This window comes from Corvus brachyrhynchos, unplaced genomic scaffold (assembly GCF_000691975.1).
Source record: "Corvus brachyrhynchos isolate BGI_N302 unplaced genomic scaffold, ASM69197v1 scaffold236, whole genome shotgun sequence".
NCBI classification, from domain to species: Eukaryota; Metazoa; Chordata; class Aves; order Passeriformes; family Corvidae; genus Corvus; species Corvus brachyrhynchos.
Genome location: NW_008238660.1, coordinates 1,193,615 through 1,221,032, shown reverse-complemented (window position 1 = coordinate 1,221,032; position 27,418 = coordinate 1,193,615). Strand labels below are relative to the sequence as shown.

General features: G+C 45.6%; 1 protein-coding gene across 4 annotated transcripts in view; it reads left to right on the top strand.

The window, feature by feature from the left end:
• MYH10 (myosin, heavy chain 10, non-muscle) overlaps positions 1-27,418 on the top strand; it is an 89,718-nt gene that overhangs the window by 16,641 nt on the left and 45,659 nt on the right. For all 4 annotated transcript variants that reach the window (XM_017737707.1, XM_017737705.1, XM_017737706.1 and 1 more), the window contains exons 3-4: positions 14,003-14,030; positions 23,678-23,780. In XM_017737707.1, coding sequence (XP_017593196.1) covers positions 14,003-14,030; positions 23,678-23,780 — 131 coding nt within the window. The remainder of the gene's footprint in view (positions 1-14,002; positions 14,031-23,677; positions 23,781-27,418) is intronic.

The following is a 27,418-nucleotide window of genomic DNA, read 5'->3' as shown; positions in this document are numbered from 1 at the left end:
ATACAAGTGCTTTGGAAGAAATATTAAGGAAAACTTGTTGACTTTTTGTGGCTAAAGCCCAGCTTGCCTATTAATATTACTCTTGTATAATTATGCTTAGTCTCTTCTTTTTATCCTGCTTCCCTGAGGACATCTTGATGAGCACCAAATTAGCACTGATATTTTAGGCCTGCCTTTAATCCTGTTGCAGAGAAGGTTTATCGGAAACAGCGTAAGACGGGAACACTTGGTGTTGGAGAAGCCAGAACTGCCTACAGGTGCAATACTTCTCTCTTAAAAACACCTTATTGATCTATATTTGTAGTTAATCTTGATTTAAGTCCTCCCTTGGGGGCATATCCACCCCCAGATACGGAAGAAAAGAATTGAAACTAAAGTAAGGCAACTCTTTTCTTTTAAAGGTTTATTAAATCTTCAAATGGAAGAGGGAAAAATTGCTCTGAGACTGAAAAACTTGGGAGTGACGGCTGGTGTTCTCTGTTGTGAGGAGCAGATGGAACCTGATAAATGTGCCATGAATGTTCTTGGGATTTTCATTACATCTTGGCTTCCCAAAAGGGTCCCCGAGGCCTTTTAACGAGTTACAAAGTGCAGGATGATGATCCCAGCAGAACTGGCTGCTTGGTAAATGTCACGTGAAGGATTTGTAGGTCCCTTTATTGTTACACTGGGAATTCTGGGGTTTCACTTGGTCCACTTGGGCAGGTGTGGAATAGAAATACTAAGGTGACAATACCATTAACAGCCAGCTTGCTTGTACACTTCCAGGAGTGTCACATGCAGTGTCTTCATGGCTGAGTGCGGGGAAAGAGGTTCTTGAATCAAGAAATTAAGTAGAAAAAACTGAAATCCATCATGCTGAAACAGTCTCCTGCCTCATTATTTTTGAATTTGAAGTAAAATGATAAATACTTCTGTCAGCTGAACTTGTTTTGCAATATTTCATCTCCTTCCCCTCACTTTTGTGTTCTGTCTCTTGATATTAAACCTGTGGGATTCAGGGGCTGGGAGTTGTCATGATTTGAATTACTGCACCTTGCTTGGCCAGCTGTGGATGGCATCAGTAACAAGCACTTACTGAACAAGCTCAGTTGAACTTATACAATCTAGTTCTAAAGCTGCATTTTTGACATTTTTGTTATTGCTGGGAAAGTTTTGGTTCTTTACTGACCTTTGTCCTTCTCTGTGTCAAGATGTCCATTGTTCAGCCTCAAGGTTGGGTGCTTAATTAGGAATGATGATATTGAAAGTGAATGAATCTCTCTTAAGGCTTAATTGCTTAGAAGTTGACATCTTTTTTTTATGTAATTTCAGTAACTTTCTTGTATTTACAAATGAGACAGGAGTGACAATTGTTACATAAGGAATTCTTACTTTCTTCAGTGCCTTGGTTTTCTTCCCACTGCTGAAGTGAAATGCTGCAGTAGCTGAGCTACTTCCATGGGCTTTTTTGGTTGATATTCTGAGCAACCAGAGATGACTTTAATTTTAAAACTTGCTATGCAAGCTGGCCTCATAATTGAATTGTGACTGTGCCTACAGACAGGAATTCAAGACTTAAGTGCATCCAACTTGGGAAATCATTCATGAGGTGAATCATTTTGCGCGACTACTCAGTCAGCACCCGCTCCTGCACTGAAGCTTTAGTTTAAATTAAACTCTTTTTATTTCTAGGTGGTTGTGAAATGGATAATTTGCTTCTGCTTGGCTCAAGCCTCGAGATGACAGGCACAGGCAGTAATGCCTTGATGTAACAAAACCTTCAATGTGTTCTAATCTTGAGAGCAGCGTGAGAGCCCTGCCGGGTGCTGCGTGCTGTGCACAAAGCTGGGTTTTGTCAGCCGTGCCTGGATTCCTCTGGGCTGCTGAACTAAGAGTGCAGCTATGCCCTAACTGCTCCTGCCAGCACTTGCAGCAGCTCCTTTTCCCTCCCCCTTCCTCTCGACTTAAATTTCTTTGTTATCCTCTGGCAAGGAAGCAACAAGCAGCGGAGTGGTGTTTGTCCCTTAGCGAGAGGGGAGAAGTGAGGGCTGCTGGTGTCCTGCTCTCCTTGGCTCTGACCCCAGGGTCACATCAATTTATATCTTGGTGTATCTCCAGCCTCCTTTCACTTGTCCAGACCTGCTGCTCTCAGGTGCTTGGCTGCTCAGGAATTCCTGGCAGACTTTGTGAGCCTTCCTCAAGGATTCAGTTGCAAGGTGGTGTGCATCTGTTTCACAGAACAAGGTGAATAAAAGCTCATGGCTTTCTGATCACCCTGGGGCATTCAAATTCATCCTGTTCTAAGGCTTTCTCAGTGTGGTGGTAGAGCCATCAGATGGTGTGGAGAACGAAAATGCAGAAGAGAAAGCAGGAAAAAATAGGTGTCTACCTCTTTATATATGTCTACTCTGAAGTTGCTCAGGGATTTTCTTGTGGAAAATTTGAGGAAAATACCAGGAAATCACTCTGAAGGGTTTGTAAGTAGAAAAATGTTGAAAATAGAAAAACTGCAAGAATCTCAGAGATGGAATAGCTGATGGACTGTGCTGTACAAAAACATTTGGCATAAAACATTTGGCAGCAGAGCAGCCAGATGTGAGCTACTGGTGCCATCTCTGAGGGTCCTGCTCAGATCTGGGAGTCTGGAGACCACGATACTCATGATCAGCTTTCCAGAAGGAGTTTGGTAACAGTCCTAACCAGAGGCTTGTAAGTGACTGCAGTGTGAGGAAAGGCCTTCATATAGGCAAAGAACTGGTTAAAGATTGGTCAATCTTGTCCATTGTTTTGTGCTTTTTATGGTTTGGGAGTTACTGCTGCAAACCCTGGAGCCTGCATTCCTCTGTGCTTGTTGTGCATAAACATCTTGGGAAAGATGAATTCTCTCGGTAATGTAGGAGCTGAAGGGATGAAGGGTCTGTGGAAATCCAAATGCATCTAAATGCAAATCAGGTAGAGAACGTGAGGAGTAAGTGGAAAAGGGATCAATCTAGGAAACGTTTTTACCACAGACTTGACACATTTTCTTTCTGTTTTCATAATACATATAATCAATCTATAATAATATAATATTTTTATAGTATATAGACTTACAGTACACCCCAAGCACAAACACAGGTGAGACCCCACCTGCAGAGCTACCTCCAGCTCAGGGGTCCAGCACAGGGAGGATGTGGAGCTGCTAGAGCCAGTCCAGAGGAGGCACCAGGATGATGCTCTGAGTACTGGAGTTATTCAGCCTGGAGAAGAGAAGGCTCTGGGGAGACCTTAGAGCCCCTTGCAGGGCCTGAAAGGGCTCCAAGAGAGCTGGAGAGGGACTTGGGACAAGGAATAGGGTGACAGGGCATGGGGGAATGGATTTAAATGGAAAAAGCAGAAGTTTAAATTGGAGATTAGGAAGAAACTGTTCTCTGTGAGGGTGGTTCTCTGGCCCAGGGTGCCCAGAGCAGCTGGGGCTGCCCCTGGATCCCTGGCAGTGCCCAAGGGCAGGCTGGACATTGGGGCTTGGAGCAGCCTGGGACAGTGGGAGGTGTCCCTGCCATGGCAGGGGTGGCACTGGAGGATCTCTAAAGTTCCTTCCAACCCAAACCATTCTGTGATTTAATCTGCACTTTGTACAGTCCTGGCCTGCCCTGCTTTGGGCAAAGAGGAAATGGAGCAGGAGACATTGAAAAAACAACCAGAATGAACAAAACTGTTCAGTAAGGAAATGACAATTCAGGTCAGATGTAATAGAAGTCTAAATCTGAAGTGGCAGAGGGAATGGTGAGCCTCCTCCACCCATCTCTTCCTATGCAGGAACAAAGAGTCACTACTTGAAATCTGCAGATGACATGTTGAAAACAGCAAAAAGAAGCAATTTTTTTTAACAGCAGAGCTAAACTATGATAGTCTGTGCCTCAGGATATAGTGGGTGCCTAAAGCCTGGGTGAGGAGTACATGGATCAGGAAATTGCAGGAGAATTTGCTGTGAAAGTCTCATGGGGAATCATCCTTACCTCCTATTTTCAATCCTTACACTGCCTGCTGTCAGACCAACATCCTGATTCCAGGTCTGCCTTGCCCTGTCAGTGAGTTTAGTTTGGAGCCTGCACGTGGAAGGACAGGGGGGTTAAGTGGCCGTGGGTGTTCCTTGTGCTGGAGGGTTGGGATTGGGATGGGTTCCTGTTTGCCTCACTGGCCATGGACAGGAGAGGTGGGAGTGCAGGAATCTGCTGCAGCTGGCTCTGCAGAGCCTGATGGCACCGCTGGAAACTGCAGCACAGTTGTGAGTTTATGATGAGTGCGTGGAGCTTAATTAGTCTGTATTGGGTGCTTTCCATCTACTGCTCTGGAGTGTTCAACAGGCCAACAAGAGGTAAATGGCATTGTATCTCTTTTTAAAGCAGAAGTTGTTCGTGGTGACATTCAGCATTTCAAAAGAAAGGGGTTTAAAAGATGAAGTTAAATTTTTCTTCACAAAACCACAAGGAAATATTATTGCCTTTAGTACAGGAATGAGTTCATAATACTGGGTCAAAAATTTTTGCAATGATTATCTTCTTTCCTGTACCCTTGTTTTTCACATACTTTTCTAAAGAAGGACTAAGTCTGGAGGAAAGGTGATACTAGGTGCTGAAAATGGATGAGGAGAAGTTGTTGGTAGGGAGGTGCTCCTCCTGTTCCCCTCCTGCTTCAACGGGCAGATATTATCCCCCTTTTTAGTGTCATGTACACTTGGTTATTAGATGGAAACAGTGTTAAAACAGCAGTCACAGCCATTTGATAACCAGTGACTCCTAATGAGGGAAGGAGCCCTTCAGTTACCAGCGTATCTGCTGTGAAACTGCTGGATGGGTGTTAGTGCCTTGTACTTCCAGGAAATAATGTCTGTGTCAGGCCTGTGTGCTCAAGGGGGAGAGAGAAGGAGATTTTAAGGATTTCCCCCTGTAAATAGCAGGATTATATGATGCTCATGTTTAGAGGAAGATTCTTGTGTGTGTGCACAAGTTCATGTGAGTAAAAGCTCTTCTGACCTTACAGAAATGAAGGTCGACATTTTTCCTCCAAAGGAGAAGAGATCTGTGACTTTGTCTTAAAAGCTGATGGATGGATTTATATTGTGCAATTGCACACTGTTGTGCTGAACTGGAATTTATTGTGAACTCAGTGGTGATTCAGGCACAAGAGGGTGGGAGTGTGGTGTTTGTCCTCTGACTTGTTGAACTTCTTTAAAACCTATGCAGAATCAAATTGAAAGCAAATTTGTGTTTAAAATGAACGTACCACTGACTTGGGTCTTTTGATGAAAGGATTTTAGTGTTTGAACTGTCTCACTTGATTTGAGGTACCCACCCTGCCCTCCCCAAATCTTAATTGCAGACAAATGTTCAGCTTGAACACACACAGCACATGAAGTGGGTTGTGCTGTACCTTTCCACACTCACATGGTGGGCTCGACTGTAAAGGGATGAAAACTCCAGAGCTTTTGTCTCCTGAAACGTCTCATGAGAATGTAGCAGTGGCTTTTGCATGTTCTCTTGCAAAAGTGTTTTGGAATTTCTTGTGTTCACCGCTTGGGAAAAATAGTAACTCCAGTGCTGAAGAGCAGAGGTGTAAGGAGTCTGTGGAGCAAATCTGTGACCAAAAATATTTCCACAAGTTTGTCACAAGACTGGCTGTGGGACTGAGGATATAGCCTTCAGAAAAATCCTTACAACTCACTGCCCAGCAGCAGCCAGGCCGAGGCGTTGGAATGGGTCCCTGCACGTGGCTGGCCTTGCTGTGGTGGGGTGATGTGTGAGGTGATCTGTGTCCTGTGTGTGACTGAACACAGCACCAAACCATGCCCCTGCTGTGTCACTGTTGTCACACTTGCTCTCTCCCCAAACTCGTGGAGTTCAGGCATAATCAAACAGCTTGGGAAAGAGGTCACTGGAGTGAAAGTTGCCAGCCCGTTTTGTTAAGTGGTTTGTGCTAGATTGTTTGTTTGGAAAGGAGAAGAGCAAAAGTTAAATGAGTGAGCTTACATGGAAGATCTTAAAGGGCCTCCTTGAATCATTGTCTCAGTTGACAGTGTAATCTTTGTCTAAACAAAATTGTTCTACATGGGAAGTAGAACAACTTAAGCAGGATTGATGGAGAATGGAAACCACTGCTATGCTGAGTGCTCTGCAGTCCAAATAAACCTTCCCCAGCCTGTGGCTTGCCAGCTACTACTAATCTTAGGTTACTGCTAAGCAGAATGCAAATAAGAGCTGAAATGTAAGCGTAGGGATGGCCTGTGTGGATTTTCAGTTCTCCTGGGAGGGCTCCTTGGGAGGCACAAGTCAGGAGGGCAGAGACCTGCTCCTGTGTCTCGGCAGCTCCACGGGCATCAGTCCTGGCAGCTGTGGCCGGGGCAGTCGGGGGAGTCTTTCCCTCTGGACTGTCACTGCCCTTCAGCTGAGCTGCAGGAAACCCTCCTGTGTGACCCAGCCCTTGGCCTGGGCAGCGAGCTGGGCCCAGCAGCTGTGCCTGGCCCCGAGCTTGGCACTGTGGGGATCAGGAGCCCAGGGAGTTTTCCCTGATTTTCTCCGAACTGAAGCTGCCTTGTGTGCTCTGCTCATCTCCTAAATTACAGCAGTCCCCTCTTTGAAGAGGCTGGATAAATAAACCCACACCTGTTTGAATTTGGTACAGGGGCAGCACGTTACCTATAAACTGCTGTTCACAAACTTAGCAGCTCTGTTGTAAATTCTAAATTAGATCTACTAGAGCTTCTTTTAATGATATTTAATAAAGGGAGTGAAAGAGTGATAGTGAAAACTAAACCATAGTTAAGGTTCTTCAAACTTAATTAGGGCTAAAAAGTGAAATAAAATTCCAGTTCTCCCTGGTACGTGGCAGGGAAGCTACCCCCAGCTGCATGTGGTGGGCAGGACATAGTCCTGTTTGTTTTGTCCTCTTGTGCTGACTCAGCCCTGGCTGGCAGGGCTGAGCACGTCACAGTTTTCTCCTCAGGAATTTGGGGAATTTCAAGCTAATGTTGCAAATGCCTCGCTCGTGATTTCTAAAATAGTCTCAATTCACAGCTTGGCTGAGTCCTCCCAGGCTGGGGCTGTGCTGGGTGAGGGAATAATGAGCGTGGTCACCTCGTGTGCTGCAGACATGCAAAAACTCCCTGTATCCAGTGCTGTGGGTCACTGTAACAAGTGGCAGGGTAAGCCATGACTGGGCTTCGAGTGACCTCTGCTATGTATCACTGCTAATTATTAACGTAATGGACTCAGCCAGCAGCAAACCTGGAGCGTGGCTGTTATGATTTATCTCAGATGTTCCAGAGGAAAGGATAGAACCACATGTTTTTTTTCCCCCTTTGTAATAAAATCTTTTGTTACTTTAACTCAACAAATAGCAGGAACACCTAGTGTTTACGCCAATGCCCCACCCCACAGTGGAGAGGTGTTTCAGTGACCCTTCACTACAGAGTTGGGGATCTCCTGCAGCAAGAGGCAGGAGTGAAATGCTGCTTTGTTAAAAGGGTGTGTGGCAGCTCGAGCTGACAGTTCTCAGCCAGGCAGAGGAAATGCAGGAGACGCTGGCTGTGTCTGTCGTGTATCAGGCTGCGTGGGAAATGCCAGGTGAACACCCAGAGCTGCCAACTGCTGATTGATTTAAAGCAGCTCTGTTGGATTTGCCTTTGAAGCTGGGCTGCAGGAAGAGGGTTGATGTAATTCTCCATGGACTGATGTCTGAGCGGTACTGGGGGCTTTCAGTGTTCTGAGACAAAAGTGTCTGAGCACTGATGAAGCAAAGCTGATAAATATTCTAAGACTTTAAACCACTGGATACCCACAAGGAGTGGACTGCACCTGAATTTAATCTTTCCTCTGGTATAAATTAATGTTACACCTTTTGGGACAAAGAATGAGAATTTCTGCAAGTTCATTGCTTGGCAGTTTGAAAGAAATAAGAGTTGGATGTAAAACCTGACCAACATATGAATGAGCTGATGATGACAAAGCAAGAAGACAAAAACAAATGCAGTTTGAAGGTGCACCACGAGAGGTGGCTTCCCCTGAAGTGTCCTTGAGAATTTCTGACTTCCAGAGGTTCCTTTCAGCTTTTGGAAGGATAGTGCAATGATCCTACTCACCTTTCTTGGAGATACCTGTGATGTTTCCATCCTGTAGTCACCTGAAACCTCCTGAGTGGGTAACCTGACAGTGATACTGTCCAGCTCCCGTAGCACTGCTGGATGTGTCACGTCAGACACTTCGGGCATGTGTAGGTTCAGCTTCTTTAAAACTTTAAACAGTTTTAACTTGGTGAAATTTAGGTGTTAAAACTTGAAATGTCAACTTTGGATCGTTAGCAAATGTCCTGCTTCCTGCCAAGTTCCCTGGAGCGTTTGATGGGTCACAGTGGGCACAATGCTGATTTATTCCTGCAAACTGCCCTGGCTGTGGGAGGCTGCAGAGCAGCGCTGAGAGCAGTGAGCTGCACATGGAGATGATTGCACAGCTGCAGATGGAGGTGAAATGTAGGATAGCCAGCAATCTCGTGGTGCCCACAAGTGTGGCGGGGCACATTTGGCCTGGTAGGTGCCCAGCAAGCAAACTTGTGCCTGTCACTCTTCCTGCTGGCTCTGGGTAGAGGTGTTTGTTGCAAGTCACTTTGCAGTGCTAAGTGTTTGATGATAGTTTAGGGAGTAACCAGGCAACATTTGAAAGACAAACACAAATTAAAAAGGCATGCATCATCTCTGTAAGCAGATCTCTTCCCATGCTTATCAGCCCAGCGGGAAAATAGGAAAAAGAAGATAATTGGAAGCTTGGAATCGAAGAGTGGCAGGTTGTGGGACCACCTGCGTGCTTTTCTTGCCGTGAAGCGTTCATGGCCTGGTCCTGTGAGTGCTCTGGCAGCAGCAAAATCTGTGCTGCTGGGAAGGTCCCTCTCCCCCAGGCACTGACCCGTTTTCACAGAACTTGTCAGGAATGCAATTTTTAAATGACCTTGGGTAGATTGATATCTGAGCCTGTTCACTTACAGCAGAGGGCACACATACAACAGATCCTTGGAGCCTGCATCCACAACAAACAAGGCCATCCACCAGGGAGCTTTTCCTGGGCTGTGGTCTGTGGCACCTGGGGATGAAATACCACCTACAAATAAACAAGCACCCTCCGTTCCCCTCCGTGGGGTCTCTTTTTAGAAAGCCAGTGCTGTCTCCTGTTTGAGAATATCAAAGAATTTGCCTCCTCCACCCCCCCAAAAAAGCTGGGATTTTTTTTGATGTCTGTTGCAGAAATGGGGCTGGCATTTGATCACTGCTCTGGAGAGGGAAAAGGAAAGGCTATGCCAGAATGAATGATCCACAAGAGTTTTGTGCTTGGGTTTGGGGAAGGACAACCCTTGCTGTACCTGCAAATAAGAACCATTTTCCTCTCCATGGTTTTCTGCTGGCTGGATGTGTGGTAGCCCTTTGCTTTCTCCCCAGCCTGAGTTGGGAAAGCAGGTTAAAACTCACATCCATTTTCACTGCTTTGCTGGATTGAACCTTTTTCACCTTGGCACACTTATTTCATGTTCTTACCTTAAATAAGGGGATTGAGAGACAGGGTCTGTATGGAAGTTCCTGTTTGATAAGAATTGTAATCAGAGAGAGGTTAAAGCTGAAAGCAGGCAAGGCACACGTGGAATTGTTTTCATAGATTTATCAATGAGTGCTAATTCAAAAAATGCCTTTCTGGTTGGGCAGGTCACTCAGGGACAGCTCCAAATGGCTCCTTCCATTCATTCCCAGTCAAATCGTGAGAGAGATCTGGACATTTGCAATACTCAAAATATCAATATAGTAAAGGGTAATTGGAGCAAAGCCAGTTGTAGAGGCTGGGTATCTGTGTGCTTGTAAACTCTGCTCTGTGAGAAAGCTCCTGTGCTTGAAACGTTGCTGTCTTTGAGTTTCAGTGGGAAACTTGAAGATAGATTTTTGCTTTTCTGTTTGATTGTCTTATATCAGTTTATAAATGACTACAGTGTGACCAGAGCAGAACAAAGTTATGCCTTTAAGAAAAGCTGCTTTTAAAATACTGTAATTCTTTTCTAGACAGAGTCTATAGGTTGGAACTACAACTTTTCAGAACGTGCTGCCTGAACCAATTACCCAACAAATGTTTAATGTACATCTGGAGCCTTCCCCTGGAGTTAACAGGGGTTTGTTAGGGCTAGGCTGTTTTGGGAGGATATAGCTTGGTGAATGAAGGGCTGTAGCCTCAAATGATTTTGTATTCTGACAGCCAAAACTTCCTGAATTTTATTATAACATCAGAATCTATTCTGACTGGATTTTTAAAAGCCCTTCTGCTGCTGAGCACCAGGTTTGTTTGAGCAGCTGCCAGCTGCTGTCCCCAGAGCTAATTCCTCTGGGGAGGGGAGAGCAGAGTAGGTAAAAATGACTTTTAGAGCTGTAATTCTTCCTGTGTTGTGTTCTGGTAATTCTCCTTGGCCTCTCTTCCAAGGGTTTGTCCCTGTAGTACGAGGGGTTTTGTGGGGCTGCTGCTGCTCCTCACCTGGGGCTCAGATCCTGCCCGTGGGTGGAGGTGAGAGGAGCAGGAGTGAAAGACATTCACTGGGAAGAGTCTGCAGCTCACCTGGGCTGGGCAATGTGCTTTTCACAGTGGCTTTAGGGTGACCAGAGCCTCAGAAGCTGGCACAAGAGGTGGTTCTCATTTTCCATATGCTAATTCCAGGGTTTGTCTGGCTCTGTTACAAACTCCACCAGGGAGCTGGTCTGGTTGAAAACTAAATTTTGCTGTTCCATCAGCTACTGTGCATGTGCCCAGTCAGCTGCTGGTTCCAAGGGGGTCATGGGATGGGACACTGGGCAGAGGAAAGGAGACATCAACAGCTGCTCAAGTTGAATTACAGCAGGGGGGGAGCTCCAGCCTAAAGCTGGAAGTTTTTGGAGTATCAGGTTGTATTGCCTTCGTGCTTCCAGATTCTTCCATTCAAAAGGATATCCTAGTCTACAGAAAGTGTTACTTCATCAGCAGAAAATAATCTTTTTTTTTATTCTTAGACTCTGCATGACTTTAACTCTGATTTTCAAATTAGGGATATTGGATAAAATCTTTTCTGTGCAACTTGAATGTTGTGGTCTTCAGTGTAGCTTGAAGACCTTGGATGATATTTAAATCCAAGCTGCATAAGTGGTAGATTCCAATGGGACTTGCCTGTTTTGGTTTGTGATTAAAACCAAAGGGTTGTCTTGTGATGTTACTTAAATTAAGAGCTTGGTGTTATTTCATTGCCTCTTAAATGTCCTCATCCTCGTGCTAATATTCACCTGATTGAGCTGAACTGACTTACTGAGCATCTTTGATGAGTGAGCTGAGTTGCTTTAACCCCTGATCAGCCAAGCCCTGGAGTCTGCTCAGAGGAGTTCAGAGCTTCTGCCTCACCCCAGAGAACAAATCTGGCAAGAGCCACACATGGGCTCAGCCCTTCCAGGCAGGCTGAGTGGAATGTAGGTACAGTCCTGAGGAGGGGAACCACCTGCTCGGAAATCAAGGCTGCAGACACATCGTGTTTTCTGGGGGAGGAGAAGAGCTGAAGAAACCAGCCACAAATAACCCTTCCACGTTAGTCATTTTGTCAGAGGCTTTTTCAGAGTGAGTCTGGGGAGATCAGCTCTTCCTTGGGCCAGAAGGTACCTGGCATTTGACACTGTGTGAAGCATCACCCCGAGCTTTCATGTGTAGGTTTGGGTACTGTCAGGTCAGTGCTGGGTGCTGGAACTGGCCATCAGCATAAGGGAAGGATCACAAGGCAAAACCTGAAGCTTGCTGTTGTCTTACTTCCACTTTCACGGTCTGTGAGGTTCAGAGTCCAGATGGACACAGAGAAATGGATTTGGAGTTGATCTGCACTTGAGTGCAGATAATTTACTTTGTAGGGTCTGTGTCCATTCAGGCTCCTGGACAGAGAAAATTAAAAAGCTTGGCTGCACTTGCTGGAGCTTCTGGCAATGACAAATAAATACAACTTTCTGGACTTGTAGATTGTCTCTAGGACTAATTGGGTGAGAAAATTCATTTATGCAGTGTGCCTTGTGTGTTGTTGCACAGTAGCATTGCGTGGTAAATGCACAGGTAACAAATGTCATGATCCAAAGCATTGACAAACACACACTGCCTTTAAATAAATTAAACTTCAAGGCAAGTGCTAGCTGTGTTAAGTTTTTTTGAAGTTCCAAACTGAAGAGCTCTAGTTTAGAGGAGACTGTGTTTTTTGAGGTAGTGGCCTAGCTACAGTGACAAAATTAGAGTGAAGTGATTCCCGGGAAGTAAGAAGGGAAAAATCAACTTGTCACTTTAAAAAAACGCCTCAGTAAATACTAAAGCTAAGAAATACTGACTTTCAACTCTACGCATGGTACCGACTTGGCTTTCATTCCGCTGTTTCTTCTGAAAGAACAGATGATTTGTCCTGTCCTGCGTCACCTTGAGTTTTTGCTGGCGTACTGAGCTCAGTGCATGAGTCACTGCTGGCTGCCCCTAAGCAGGTCAGGGTCACAGAGCTGCACTGCTCTGTCTGTGCAAGACACCCAGCTGCAGCTGCAGCCCTGCCCTGCAGCTGCTCCTGGCACCAAAAACTTATTTTTGGTAGGTCTTGCAAGACCAGCTCCCAGATAGCAAACCCAGAAGAACATAAACAAGTGTTTTCTTAATGTTTCTCTTGTCATACTCCCACTGCTTTTGCCCACTCTCACCTTTCATTTCTTGCAGTCCCAGGCTTCTCATTTCTTTTTTTTGGTGTGTCTGTGCAGGAGTTGCTACACCTCATGCAGCTGTAGGGAATGATCCGGGAGCATCCCTGCAGGATTGTCAGGAGGGTCACCAACTCTTGGAATTTTTCTTTCCCACTTTTTAATAATCTAAACTAATATTTCAGTTTTCCTGCACTCATTCTGCTGTTTGTTACCCTTCAGGAGGGATTTTTGGAGCTCACATCTGCTTGCAAGACACAGTCACAGGCTGCAGGATTCATGTTCTGCCCCTGGTAAAGCGCAGCCCAGTGCAGCTGCTCTGCACAGCACACCAGGGGATCACTCCTAGTTCTTAGTATTTTTGAACAACGGGTTCAAAGTACAACTGACTGCATGTTTTTAACATTTCTCAGCCAGAAAGCACCTCCATTTTTTGTCATAGTTGGTGTTAATGCAGTCTAAAACTTGCCAGGGGTGGCATCTGTGCCTCAGCCTGTGGTGGCAGCGTGCACGAGGAACATCTGCCTGCTCTGAGAGACTTGAACTGAAATGTTATACTTGCTGCAGGTATATTTGGATGTTTTGATGATATAATTTTTAATATGGTGCTGAAATATATTCTGTGGAGCTCTTGCCATGATGAAATAGCCCTTGCAGGCTGTGTCTGACCTTCAGGAGTTCTTCTCAAAGATCGTGAGCACAGCTCTGCGTGGCACAGAAGTGCTGAGCCACAATGCTGCAGCATTTGGGTTTCCCTGGATGTCCTTTGGACAAGGCTTGCATGAATAAGCTGAATTGTGGGAGCTCTTCAGGCCTGTGTGTTCATTTAAAAAAAGGAAACAAAAAGCTGTGGAGGAAAGCACTTGTTTGCAGGAGATGGCAGTGCTCTTTCCAAGTGTGTGGTTGTCAGGGTTGTGTGCTTGAAACTGTTTTCTCCTCACATAAGGTTTTAAATTCTTTATGCGAACAGAATAAGAAGTGTAAGTCCACTTTAGCTGAAAATATATTTAAAAACCTTACTGTGGATGATTAATAAATTGAACCAGAATTTTGACTTCATTATCTGAAATGGCAAAACTTTTAGGAACTTCTAAGCTGTTGTTTGAGGGGTGTGTGCATGTGAACTGGGGATATTATTAAAGGGATATTATTAAAATTACTTCAGAGTGTCCTTAGAATTCTTAAACTGAAAAAATGAATATTAAAAATATTAAATTAAAAGAAACCGTATTGCAAATCACAGAACAGTGTAAACAAACCCCTGTAACCATGTTTGTTCTTGTTTTGCAGACCGTGAGGACCAATCAATTCTCTGCACGTGAGTGACTGCTTTTCATTTGGGCACTTTTGGGGATCTGTATTGTGAGAGGGGGCTTTGGTACAACTGTGGGAGTCAAATCTTGGTCTTTAATCTTGACAGGCAGCGGGAAAAGATGTAGCATGAAGTGATATTTAATATGGGGATATGGTCTTTTAATACTGTAATTCACATTACTGCATTTTCTGGGCATGTGCTGCTTAAGAAATCTAATTTAAAAATGGCAGCGAAGAGTTGTGCATCTGATCCAAAAGCTTTAAGAAGTTCCCATCTTGGCAGTGCTGTGCTGTAACTGCTCAGTGGGAAATGCCTGGGGGAGACAAGAGCCAAAAGTGGCTCTGGAGACCCTGAGCAGCAGCTCAGCTTTGGGTGTGCCTCAAGGGGGGATCTCTGAGGAAGGTGACATGAAGGTTCCCTTTTACCTGAACTCCCTTTTCCCCGCAAGAGCAAACTTCTTCTTAGCTGAGTTTTCCTGGGATCTGGAACTGCAGTGCTTGGGAAGCCAGAACACAAGCAGGATTTCAGCTTGTGAGCCTCCTGAGCTGCTCTGTGCTTGGACTGCATTTGGAAGGGGTGATCCAGCTTCCTTCCCTCTCCCCCACGGACTGTGTGTTCCTGCAGCTTCCTGTGCTGGCGCTGGGAGTTGCAGCCGGTGGGATAAGGATTCCCTGCGTGCTCAGGGAGCGAGGCTGGCTCAAACCCAGCCCTGCACAGAATGGTGCTTTTCACGTTCAGTCCCCTGGGCCAGCCCTCCGTGTGCCAGCCTGAAGGTGCGAGGTGCAGGAGGGAAACTGTCCCTGCTGGGAGCAGCCTGGGGCTCAGGATGGTTCATCTGTGTTGGGAACCACACCTTGGCTCTGTCCTGGAGCTGCCTGCAGGGACCAGGCCTGGGTGGAACACAGCGTGCTCAGGTATCTGAGGGAGAGGGGCAGGTACAGTGCTTGGGTGCCACTGTGTTGGGAGGATCCTGCTGCCTGGAATAGCTCAGTGGGGAGACCAACTGCTGGAAGGAGTCCTGGGTTTAGTGTCCTTCTTGACATGAAGGGATTCAGTTCTCCATCTTCTGCTTCCTGCAGAAGCGTCTTAACTCTCAGAGTCTCTACAGGACTAAGGGTGGATCCTTTCAAGCCATGCTTTTTCCAGCTATGGATACCATGAATACAAGGTTCTCAGGGCCTAAGGACACAGAAGCAAAGAGAGTTCTGTACTTAAGATAAAAGTTGATCCAGTTAATTCAGGCTTGGCTAGGTCTGTGGTTCCTGCTCCTAGCAGGACTTCTGTTTTCATGTGATCGCTATTTCATGTGCCATGCACAAAGCAGCCCTCAAAGCAGGGATGGGATCCCAGAGTGAGAAGAAACGCTTTGTTCTCGTGTGTTTGTGGATGCTTTGGCAGCGTGTGCTTGCCCCAGGTGAATGTTTTGAAGTAGCTTCATGTTTTGTGTCTGTGCATGAACTTCACTCTCCTTTGCATGGTCAGCTGAGCCGCAAGGTTGGAGTGGCAGTGCTGCAGGATTTGGTGAATGTCCAATCTGCTCATTTCCAAGTTGGAAAGCCTCTAAGCTCTCCTGCCTTCAACTTTGTCATCACCTCGCCTCTAAGGTTCCTGTGAGCTTTTGATCCTTCTGTACTGAGTGGACAAGTGATCCCTGTTTGGTATCTGGTACAGAGCATGGAATTCGTGCATCTTGGGCTGGGTTCTGGGTGGCTGGGCTTGGCTCTGCCTTGCATTGCTGCTTCTGGTGAAGAGGTAAATTGTGTGTCCCCCTTCATGCCCCTGGTTTTGCAGGTCCTAGACTAAGGGAGGAATAAATGAAATGCAAGGAGAGTGTCTTAACCACACTGGAAGGGGTTTCAGAAACTCCTGTGGCACTTCATAAGGCTCATCTTCTCATCCCAAACTTGCTGTCTCAGGTCCTGGATTATCTGATTGACCCTGATGTTTACTAAAGCTGGCAGCCCTCAGAATACTTTTTCATTTCTCCAGTAGGAGTGGTTCAGGGTAGCTAATGGGGAAAAAAACACCCTTTGAGTGGACAGTTGTGGTGTGCCTGTCATTTCCCTGTCTCTGACTGCCTGGACCGGAATTGTCTGCAGACAAAGCTCTCCCACTTCTTGCTGAAGGTCTGTCTGCTTTGCATCTTCACCTGTCTTCCCTTGCCTCTATTGATGAAGTTTCCTGTTTTTTTTACCTCTCATGGCCTTTAGAGGAGGAGCAGTCACTTCTCCAGTAATGGTATTTGAAGGACACCAGGGCTCTGCATCCAGCCCCCTTTTCCTCTTGGCAGACAGCAGTGCTGCTTTTGGGGCAATTCCTAAGTATGGGATCGGTGCTATGACAAGCCTTTGGGTTCTTGGTCTTCAGAGATTGTCTCTGTAGTTTTCCAGGTGCCTTCCTTTGGTTCTTAGTGAATGTCCAATCCATTTGTACTTACCTTGGAAAGCTTCAAACACTCTGGTCTCCAATTTTGTTGTTGCCTCGCCTGCAAGATGAACGTAAGCTTTTGATCTTCTGAACTCAATAGAGAACTGAATGCTGATTTGAATGTGGCACACATGGCATTTTTATCCTTGGCATGAGAGTGTGTAATTAAATCTGGGGTTGAGGCAGTTCCATTGTCTTCCCCCATGCAGATCTTTAGGAAACACCAGTTTGTTTCCTCAAAAAGGCCTGCACTCCTGCAATCATTATTCTAGTAAATAACAACCTCTGTGAGGAAGGTGAGTGCAGGTCGATCTTCTTGAGGAGTCCACTTTGCTGAGAGTTCTCTTAATTTTTTTCTCTCTGCAAGCTGTGCTGAAGGATGAGCTGTGTTTCACTGAGATGCTGCAGGAACAGGCTTTTACCTCCATAGCTGCACAGATGGTTCTCCAAGCATGTCTCTCATAACATCTCATTGTTTTGAAGGCAGTGGGGTTACCTGGAGGTTTCCTGTCTCAGCTTCATCACCTGCTATAATGTTCCATCAGGAGTTCTGCATAAACTGGTGTTTTTAAAGTCAGTAATATTTTCCCAAAGTCAAATGTACCAAGGAGGTAAAAAAAAAGCCTCCACCAAACTGTGCTGCTGCATTCTCTGGCTGCAAAACACCTTGTCCTGACATGGAATCTGGTTCTTAGGAGGGGATTGCTGGGACTGGCAGCTGCTCTGGCTGTCCTGCGCTTCTCCAATCCAGACTTGATGACAGATGCCTTCCTGCTCTTGCTGTAGACAGGAGGTGTCTCTGAGCATGAAGTGCTGTGCTGTCTTGCTCTCTTTGTTACCTTCTTTTCTCTCCCCTTTCCACTCCCCACCTTTTAAGCACCCAAATTTAGACAATTGTGTTGTTGCAGGGACTGTCTCCAGGGCGTGACTGGGAGTTAGTGGTGTGTAACGTGCACTGACTCCCTTGCTTCTGGTTTTTATCTTGGTTCATAGTGGCACCTCCCCTTCCCCATCTGTTTGTGTGAGTTAGGGAGTACTGAGCCCAGGAAGAAACTTGGAGAATAAACTTATTATGGATAGGCTTTTCTCAGAGTGAACCAAAAGTCCTTTTCCCATAGCTGGAGGCCTCTGCTGTTCCATGGCATCCCCCTGATTTCCTCAGGAGCAGTGATGGGATTTCTGATGTGCCCTTTGGCCTTTCACCAACTGAAAAACCCAAATATGGCCAGAGACAGGAACATTTACAGCTCCCAAATCCCTTGGACGATCCATGGGTGAGAGCCAGATTATTGCTTGGCTAAAGATGAGATGGGAGGAGCTGAACAAACAGTAATGGTGAGAATTTCTTCTTAGCTTTGAAGTTGGATGGTTTAATCTTGGGCTGCTAACCACTAACAGATGGTGAGAAAGGCTGCTGGAGCTCTCCTCTGCTTGGGAGTTTAGTTCATCCAGCTTTTCAACGAAAAGCAGACGAGCACCCCTCAAAACCAGCACTTTGCTGGGAAGCTGGGCTTAACCAACGTGCATCTCATCACTCCCCCTTGACTGGAGTGCAAATGAAAGTTTATTTTGGACTTTGCCTGTAAATTCTTAGTTTGCTGAAAAGAAAGGAAAATACGTGGAGTTCCAGAAACGTCATGTTCCTCCTAGCTTATAAGTAATAGATATATATATAACATAAGTTCTATATATATATATAAAAGCAGTAGCTTTCAGCCTGTGTTGACTCAGCATCCATCAGTGATTTGTACAGAGATGTGATGCCAACACTGCAACATTCCCAGATCTTCCCGCACATTTTCCCATTTCTGTGGGATGTGAAGTTGTGCTGAAGAGCTTTTCAGGGCGGGTTTTGGTTGGTTTTTTTTCTTGGAGAAGCTCCAGCTGCTATTTTGTGAAGTTTTGGTGTTTCTCTGCTTGCTGAGCATGCCAGGCTGATGACCAAGATGAAGAAATTTGTGTTGTGGTAATTAGGAATTTGGGAAATACTCAAGAAAGTCAACTCTGAAAATGTGCTGCACTGCACTTTCAGAGCCAGTGCGTTCTGAAGTGGAGACTCTTACCACAGCCTTCTGGTATTCCCCAAACTGGGCCTGGGCCTGATAAAGAGGTGTTTAGCAGATGCTTGCAGCCCTACAAGGATATCTAATCTGAACTGGCTTCCGTAGGAGTGATGGGGTGTGGAGAGAATAGAGGCTGCTTATTAAAGGCCAACACCAGCAAATACCAAACATTTTTGTATACAACCCCTGGCTGGAGTCCAGCTGGTAACATTCCCTAGGCAAGTGGTGTGGAGATGATGTGAAGCATCAGGAGGCAAAGGAAGCAACTCTAAAGCAGCCACGTAAATAGTAAAGCCAATTAATGACTCTTTTCCAAACTATCAGTTATACCTCTTGCAGAAAATAAGCCAGGTGATTAAGACACCCTTTAATTACAGGTCTTGTCTGTAAATATCTGTTAATTTGTAACTGGCAGATGATCTGCTCAGTTGTGCCTGAGAATAAGTGTCTCCTCTGTTCTTTGCAACTGCTGTTGTGACAAGGACAAAAGGCCATTGTTGGGGCTCTTACATAGGCAGTTACTTTCTCCTCCAAACAATTTAAGTGCATATTTCCATATTTCCATGGTTTGGGGCCTTCTCTAAGTGGCTGCTTCCATGGAAGGAGGCCCTGCTGGCCAGGGGAGCTGTGAGCAGCAGGTTGGGTTCTGTGTGCTGGGAACTTGCCCAGGTGCCAAGGGAGTGGTGCCACTTCTTCACAGGAGGACCCTCTGCTGCCACATGAACTTCTCATCGCAGAGCTTGTTCCTGATCAGGAAGGATAGAACCAGCCTGAAATTCCTGGGGCAGAGGAAAGGCTTGAGTGATCCAGGCATCCAAAATGCAAAATCCTGACTTGTTTGGGTTAGCTTTTCAGGAATTTAAATCACAGAGATGATCTCCAACTGCATCTGACCATCCTAATGCATTCCACATCTTCAGGAATATTGTTAGTCTGCAGACTGTGCCCAGGCAGCAAGACAAAGAGAAGCTGTCTTTGAACTGCAGAGCTTCCTTTGGACGTGGGGGTTTGTGTCCCTCTGCCCTGTGCTGCTCGGGCACTTTGTACCTTCTGGGAAGCCTCTGCTCATGGAGTTCATGGCTCTCTGGGGAAGTGGGCTGGAAGGGGGCCAGTCTGTGCAGTGGGCCTTCAGTAAACAACTTTAAACTCATCTGACTTCCCTAAAGTCCATAAAGCATTTCCCAGGTCAGGGAGAGGTGGTGGCCCTGCCACGCCGGGTGCTGTCACTGTCACAAGATGTGTGAATGCCTCAAAGCTGCTGGACAGCAAGGAAAGCAACTGTTCCCTCTGGGAATAGGTCCCTTGGGAGGGGCACTTGACCTGTTCCTGGAATAACACCTGCTGCTGGAAGTGGTGCTGTGGGGAGAGGCTCCCACCCCTGCTTGCTGCCTCTTTGCTTTGTCACCTGCGAGTTCTCTCCCTCTCTGTTCTGCCTGTTCTCCAGAGGAGAATCCATTCAGCAGTGGAAGTGCCTTTTGTGCAAGATTTGGGCTCGAGTTGCTCAGGGAAGGAGCTGCAGCTGGTTGAGTCAGTGCCTGGTTTTTGCTAACCAAATTGGAGCTGGGATAAATTTGCCTGGAGAGTTCTCGGCTTTGCTGAAAATGGCACTCCAGCTTTACATTCAAAACCATGTTAAACTTTAAAGTGCTCATGCTGGCTAAACTTTTCCTATTTTAAATGTGCATGAAGCTGCTTCAAAGCAGCAGCTTTGCTGCTCCAGGGAAGAGCACTTGGACATGGGATCCTGCATAAATTCACCAGTCAGTGTCTGACTTTGTTTGACCTGTCCCTGGAAGGTGGCTTCCAAGGGAGAGATCCCTCAGTTAAGTGATGGAATAACCTTGTAATTCCAACTATAGCTAAGGAGGGTTTGCTTCCTTGGGAGCACTGTTTGGCACAGCCCAAGGCTGGAGCTGAGTGTTTCCATTCAGCCCCATAAGGTTTGGATTCTACCAGTGGAGCTGAGCCTGAAATGAAGGAGGTGAAATAAAGAGCCTCATGCAGTTTTAGCAGAGCTGCCACTGACTGAGGTAAGGCTGGTTCTCAGCCCAGGGCTTTAGTTGTTTAGTTTATGGTAACAGATTGAGTTGTATTAAAACAAGGGGTTGAAAAAGTTGAGCTTTAGCTTCGTTCCGTAACTATTGTATGTGGTGTTACTCAGAGTTTACCTTTTTTGGGCAGGTTGATAGAGGTAGAAGATTTTAATTTATTTTTATAATCCCCGTGTTTGCACTCCTGGGAAAGAACCAAAGTATGCAGATGTCATTATTCCTATAAATGCAAAGGACTTTATCCTAAATCTTCGAATTCTTTCGTAGTATGTGGCAGCAGAGCTATTTGACACGATGCTGCAGGAAATATTTGGCATTCTTGTAAGCTCCAGGGAGAGCAGGACTGGGATGATAACATCCGTTAGTGTTGCTTTTGAATGAGGTCTTGCATAAAGACTCTCTAAAATACCCCTCTGTTAGACTTAGAGGGTTTTTAACACAAGGAATGTGTTTCAAGCTGCTGCTTTTCCTGTGCTTGTGCAGTTTTGCTGGTGTGCCTGCAGCTGACTCTTCCAATCCCGTGCTGCCCTTTTCCAAAGCTGCCCTCTGAGCTGTGTTTATTGTACCAGCTTCTCTGCACTGTGTGTGTTAGAGGAGATTTCCCTCTTTTAAAATGGAATAAACTTTCTTCTTGTGATTTGACAGAAATGTTTCTCTAGCTTTACAGGCACAGCTAATAGTGCATTCCCAAGCTCTGCTGACAATAAGAACAAATTGTATTGTTTTAAAATGGAAATGTATATTTTGCTGTGCTTCTTACTTCTCTTACCTGCTGGAATAGTTTTAGCGTTAGCATATTTTAATACACATCTAGAAACAGGCAAAGCTGCTTTTATTATTGCTCATGGTCACGAATTATGTTAATGTAAACACTGCAGTGAAAGGGAAATGAGAAATAAAGACTTGAGAAGCAAGAATTGGCACCTGATGGTTTGGGGATTTTTTCCTGCTTATCAGCATTCACATTTGTCATGTTTGTGGGGACTCTGGGCTGGGTGGAAATGGGATTTTTCATTAGGTCAGAGGGTGTTGTTCCACTTGTAGCGGTCCCAAAGTACACCCAGTTTCTGGGTTTCATACTGATGGTATCTTGGCAAAAAGGAAACCCAGTTATCCATTAGCCAATTCTCAGAGTAATCTCCTTTGCAACCAGCTTTTCAGGTAGGACCTTCCAGGTTTTTCCATGCACTGAGCAAAGCCAGCCCAGTCAACAAGTTTGCAGGGAACTCCCCTCTGTCTCTGGAAAGCTCGGAGTAATTGAATGCAGTGCTTTCTAATCTTTCATATTCTGTGGTATTTCCCAATGATTGTGAGGAGAAATGGACCAAAGTGGTTTTAGACAGACTGATGGAGCTGCCTCCAAGAAGCAGATGCCACCAGTAGAACAGGGGCCCTTGGTTAACCCTCTGGAATTGCAGCCACAGCTGGGTCAGTGAGGCTGTGGAATATCCCACAGCTCAGCTGCAGGACCATTTTGTCCAGGGTTTTCCAGCCAAACCTGGGGCTTGCTGCTGTTCTGTCAGGACAAACAGCAGCTGTTTCACCTGAAGCTCTTGTGAGGAGTCCCACGAGCTGCTGTGAATAAAGCTTCTTGCTCCTGGGTGCAGAAATGCCCATCCTGCCATCCCTTAGCAGAGGCTCTCCTCTCTTAGGGCCATTCCCCGTGGGGTTGCTGTGATTTTGCTGTTGGAAGGTGAGGAGCAATGAGAGTGTTTGAGTCTGTTCTCTCAAAAATCTGGGCTGGTATCAGTATGCTTCCTGTATGTGCAGAATTAAAATTCCAAGAGCTCTCTCGCCTCCTTTCTGCAGCTGCTGAGTGCAGTGTGAGGATAGGGATGCTCCTCAGCTCTTATCTGATCTAGAAGTGCAGGTCTGGAGGTACTGAATCCCTAAGGAAATGCAGATTAGCTACCAAACTGGGGTGTACAGCACGATGGAAAAGGCTGCAAAAGAAGGTGCTTAAATTCCCCTGGTAAATGAACATTTCCATTATAAGTAGCTTAGAGGAGAAATAAGCAGGCAGAGAAAATGTGTGCTTGTTATTCTTACAAAGGAGTTGGCCTCCAAACTGTTAATTTTTGAACAACTGTTGAATGACAGGAGTGCTTCCGCTCTTTCCATGCAAATCCCCATAATAAAATCCCTTTCAGCTTCCCACACGTCAGAGCTGCTCGTGGCAGTCGCTGTCTCCCTGGAAATCTTCCTCCAGTGGTTTGCAGCCATTGAGTCCTGCCTAGGGCACACCTCCATCCCTCTGCGGGGTGGATGTGTCTGAAGATCAGACCTAGGTTAGAAAAAAACCCCCAAACTGGCATTTTTAGAGCCGTACTAACATCATTTGTGATTGCAGGGACGTGAACTTGGTCACATTTCCTGCCCTGAGTATCTCCTGTAAACCTCTCCGTCAATTCTGTCTAAACATATTCTGCTTTAAATCCACCTCTGGCTTAAAAATGAAATGTGCATGTGCTGTCTTTATTGATCTGTGAACTCTGCCACTCTGCACTGATAAATTCATTTCTTAATGGTTTCATGTAGCCCCGTGGCATTAAATATATTTTTAACCTAGAAAAGAGTCAGAGACGAGCAGTGGAAAGAATCTCTTGTTTAAAGTGTGTTTTACTACACTGTATTTCTGCCTCCTAAAGGTACTGTTTCCCTTAACTTGGAAATTCCCATCTCCAAATCCTGGTATATAAAGTATATTCAAATCATGCTAAAAGTGTGTATATATATCTGTCTCATGATTTAAAAATAAAAGTGTATCTGCACCCTGAAAAATTCTGTCTGCAGTGATCAGGGCAGGGGACAAGTGTTTCATGTTACCGTGGGTAGCAAGGAGTTCAGGCATGAAGCCAAAAGCTCTTAATCAAACTGATGTTACACCTTGTATCAACACCTTAATGCTCAGGGGATCTTTAGGATGAAGGAAGGATTTTCAACAAATACCTTGTGGTTCCCTGCAACATCCCTGCTGTTGGGTTTAGGGGGTCAGTGAAGATCTGCTGCACGGGCAGGGCCATAAATGGGATGAAGTGAGGGGCTGGAAACAAAGATTGCTGAGTTGTTGAAGATGAATTTTGAGGAAAATGTCTGCCCTGTTTTGCAGAGGTGAATCTGGTGCCGGGAAGACTGAGAACACTAAGAAGGTTATTCAGTACCTTGCTCATGTTGCTTCCTCCCATAAAGGAAGAAAGGACCATAATATTCCTGTAAGTTGGGATATTTTCTCATTTGTTTATTGCTCTTTTTGCAAACAACCATCTTTGCATTTGAAAAAAAGACTTTTTTTTTATTAAAGATAAACTGTAATATAATTGTGTAATTTTGTCTCAACCATTATTTTCTCTTTAGCAGTGGCTGAAATGAGCAGTTACGCCAAAACTTCTAATCCATGTCAGCTGCTTAATTTCTGTTGTGAAATTAAAGGCTTTATACAAATAAAAGCAAAGCTTTCTGATGCAATAAACCCCATTTTCCAAAAAAAATCGATAAACCCAGGCAATTCTAACTGAATTTAGTTCCCACTGGATGCAGTTTTTAGTACTATATTTGTGAAGAAGCTTTCTGTGCCTTCAAAAATTAACTTGTGAATGGGAAAAATCATCCATCTTAAAAACTGCTGTAGACTTGCTATATCTAGAAGCCGGCATCTAATTAAAAGCTCAGATTTTGTTACACTGTAAACAAGTGAGTATATACTTTTATATCTGAGAATATTGGTTTTTTTGGTAGCTTGAAACTTATTTATATAGAAGTTTCTGATTTATATAGAAGTTTCTTTAGATTTCCTGCCAGGCTTCAACATTTGCACTGAATTTTTAGTGATTGTTTGCTTTTAAAAAACAGGAATGGGTTTGAATATTTGTTATTATGGGCACTTGGATCTCTTTGCAGTGAAATATTAATTCAGCTTTGCTACAAACAGTGTCTAACTGTAATCAAACTGGCACGTGCCTGGTTTTCCAGTGGTAATCCAGGTGCCTGTGGTGGCTGGAGCCTTCAAGCTACATTATCTTATGGAATTCTAGAATTAGAGACGTACAGAATTACAGCAAAGACCTCTAAGATCAAGTCCAGCCTTTGCCCAATACCCCATTGCCACCAAACCATCCCATGAAGTGTCACTTCCACTCATTTTCTGAACCCCTCTGGGGATGCTGGTTCCATCACCTCCCTGGCAGCCTGTTCCAATGTTTAACCACTCTGTCAGTGAAGAAATTGCTCCTCATACCCAATCCGAACCTCCTCTGGCACAACTTGAGGCCATTTCCCCCCTGTAGCAGCTACAACTTCTGTAAATTTAGTGCAGCTTACATGAATTCATATTAAGACATTCCTGAATGTGCCAAGGCTCAAACATGTAGGAACACGAGATGACTTTTGACCAGTCTGTGAAGGGAAAAAAAGTCAAGGATTTGAAGTGGGAGAGAAGGAAAGGTTGCAGGTAGATTTGGAGAAATCTAGTGAAGTGTATGGGGAAACGTCAATTTTTGCTTTAATCAAGAGCAAATAATGTGAGTCTGTGCGTTGATACTCAGACTGGTGCTGGTTTATCACACAGAACAGATGAAAATTTGTCTCTGTGAGTGTTTCCTGAGCAGCCTGAGAGTGCTGCACTTGTGGGCTGCAGGTGGCAGGAGGAGGTTTCTCAGGACTGGAGGCTCAGGGCTGTGTTCATGGCTCTGCCCCGTGTGTTGGGAGGTGGTGGCTCTGGGGCCACTGTTTGGGACATCATCCATCAGAACTGGTTTTCTGTGGAGGTTTTGATTTATGAATATTCTTGGCTTTACCACTAGGCAGCCTTCAACAAACCCAGTATTTTTTAAATTTCTACAGAAGCAAAATTGCCCACAGGTTTTTGGAGAGGAGGGAATTGTGCAGGGTTTGCACCAAGTATTTCTAAATGTACTGTTGATAACTTGGAATACCTCGGGCTGAGAGATGCTTCTGGAAGCCTCTTGTCCAGACACCTTTCAAAATGTACCTTCCTTCGAAGGGAGATTGCATTGCCCAAGCCCTTGTAAAGCTGAGTTTTGAAAATCTTGAGGGATGGAGATGATGCAACTCCTCAGGGAGCCTGTGAAGGCACAGGACAGAAAGGGGAAAGCTGAGATGTGGAGCACAATAGGGGTAGGGGAGTCCCCTGAATAATCTTGGGTCGTGCCTTTCATTCAGAGCAGTACCACAGTGAGCACTGAATTTGCCATATATCCATGAAAAATGCAGAAAGTTTGCCTCACCAAACCAATTTTGAAAATATAAATGAGTCTCCCTTGTTCTGCAGCAATTAGTTTTAGTTATGTGTTGGAAACAAAGAATGTCTAAGCCTCATAGGTGCCACTGGAAAGCTGGGAAGTGTCAGAATGGGGGTTACAGAAGCAGCCCTAATTTGGTCCTGTTTGCATATTCATCAGAAAGCTGTAGAGGGCTGGTGGTGATCCACAGTCTGTAGAGCCTGTGCATTACCTTGTGCACAAGAAGATGCTAATTAGGCTTGTTAAATTAATCCATGACTTGTACCCATCCTGTTACAGATAATTATCAGTGACATGCATATTTCTGAGACTGTTGAATGTCTCATGGATTATTTTTTTTTAAATGAAGCAATTTGTATGCTAAGCCTAGGGTTGACTTTGATTTGCCTGACAGAGTGCTGTAAAAATAGAACAAACCAAAGGAGCAGCCCCAGTCTGACACCTCAGAGCAGCACTGATGTCACTGGGGCTCACCAGGTCCCTTCTCCAGCTGGGAAGGTGGGGAAATGCTCAGCCTCTGTGAGGAGCATCTCTGCCCATCCCCTGCACAGCCTGGCGTGGTTGGCATCCAGCTGCTGATCCATGAGGCTTTTCTGTCCCCAAATCCCTCTTTCCTTAGAGCTGCCAAAGTCCTGCCCAGCCCTTAGCACATTGTGCCTGGAAATCGAGTCAATAACGCAGGGTAGCCACAGGGGCTGGAATTTCAGCCTTAATAGCAATGTTTCCTGATTTTTGAGTGTGGAATCTGTAGCCCCAGTGTCTCATTTCCTGAGTAATCCCAAGATGTTGTCTTGGGCGCTGCGCTCGGATGTGTGGGGAGGAGGAGGTGGTGGTAGAAATGTGCAAGAGAAACTTCAGTAATTGTGGGATTTGGCAGAGCCAGGGGAGACCGCAGCAGCCCCTGAAATTGGGGATAGAGGCAGAGCAGGGGAGGGCAGGGCGAGGTGCTTGGCAGTGGGTTATAAACGAGAGCTCCTCTAAAGGCTGAAGGTGGGGTAGAAGTAAACCTGAATTTCTGGCTGCAGTGAGCTTGGTTGGGAGGCAGAGCTGGCACAGGGACGGTCCTGGTTGGTGTGAAGGAAGGGACAGAAGATGGAAGATATCTGTAAAAAACTGAAAGCTTTTGCTTCACCTTGAGCTCTAAAAAATTTGAGGGCTTGGGGTAGTAGTGGTAAGAACTTTAAAGCTGAGTATTTTGCCTGCTCCAAGCATATTGTGCTTTATTCAGGACCGGCTTTATAAAGACCAGCACTGTGCTTTGGCTCGGGCGCCTCGGGCCGGAGCTGACCCACGCTGGTGTGTGCTGGGCTGGGCAGCTGTGCCAGGCTCCTCAGCCACACAGGAGCCCCTCTCCCCTCCACTCCCAGGAGTTCTGTAGGCTCACGGCTGTGCAGGGAGGGTGTGTGGAGCTGCAGGGGAGGAAGAGAGCGAGGACGGGGAATAGGTGAGCATGGGGAGCAGGGTGATGTGTCTGCAGAGGGTTTGGACAGGTTGAGCACAGGGAGAAGGGAGGGAAGGAGGCTTCTGAACGGCTCCGTTTTGTGGCTCATCACTCCCCTGTGCAGCAGGAGAGGCAGGCTGAGAGAAAAGAA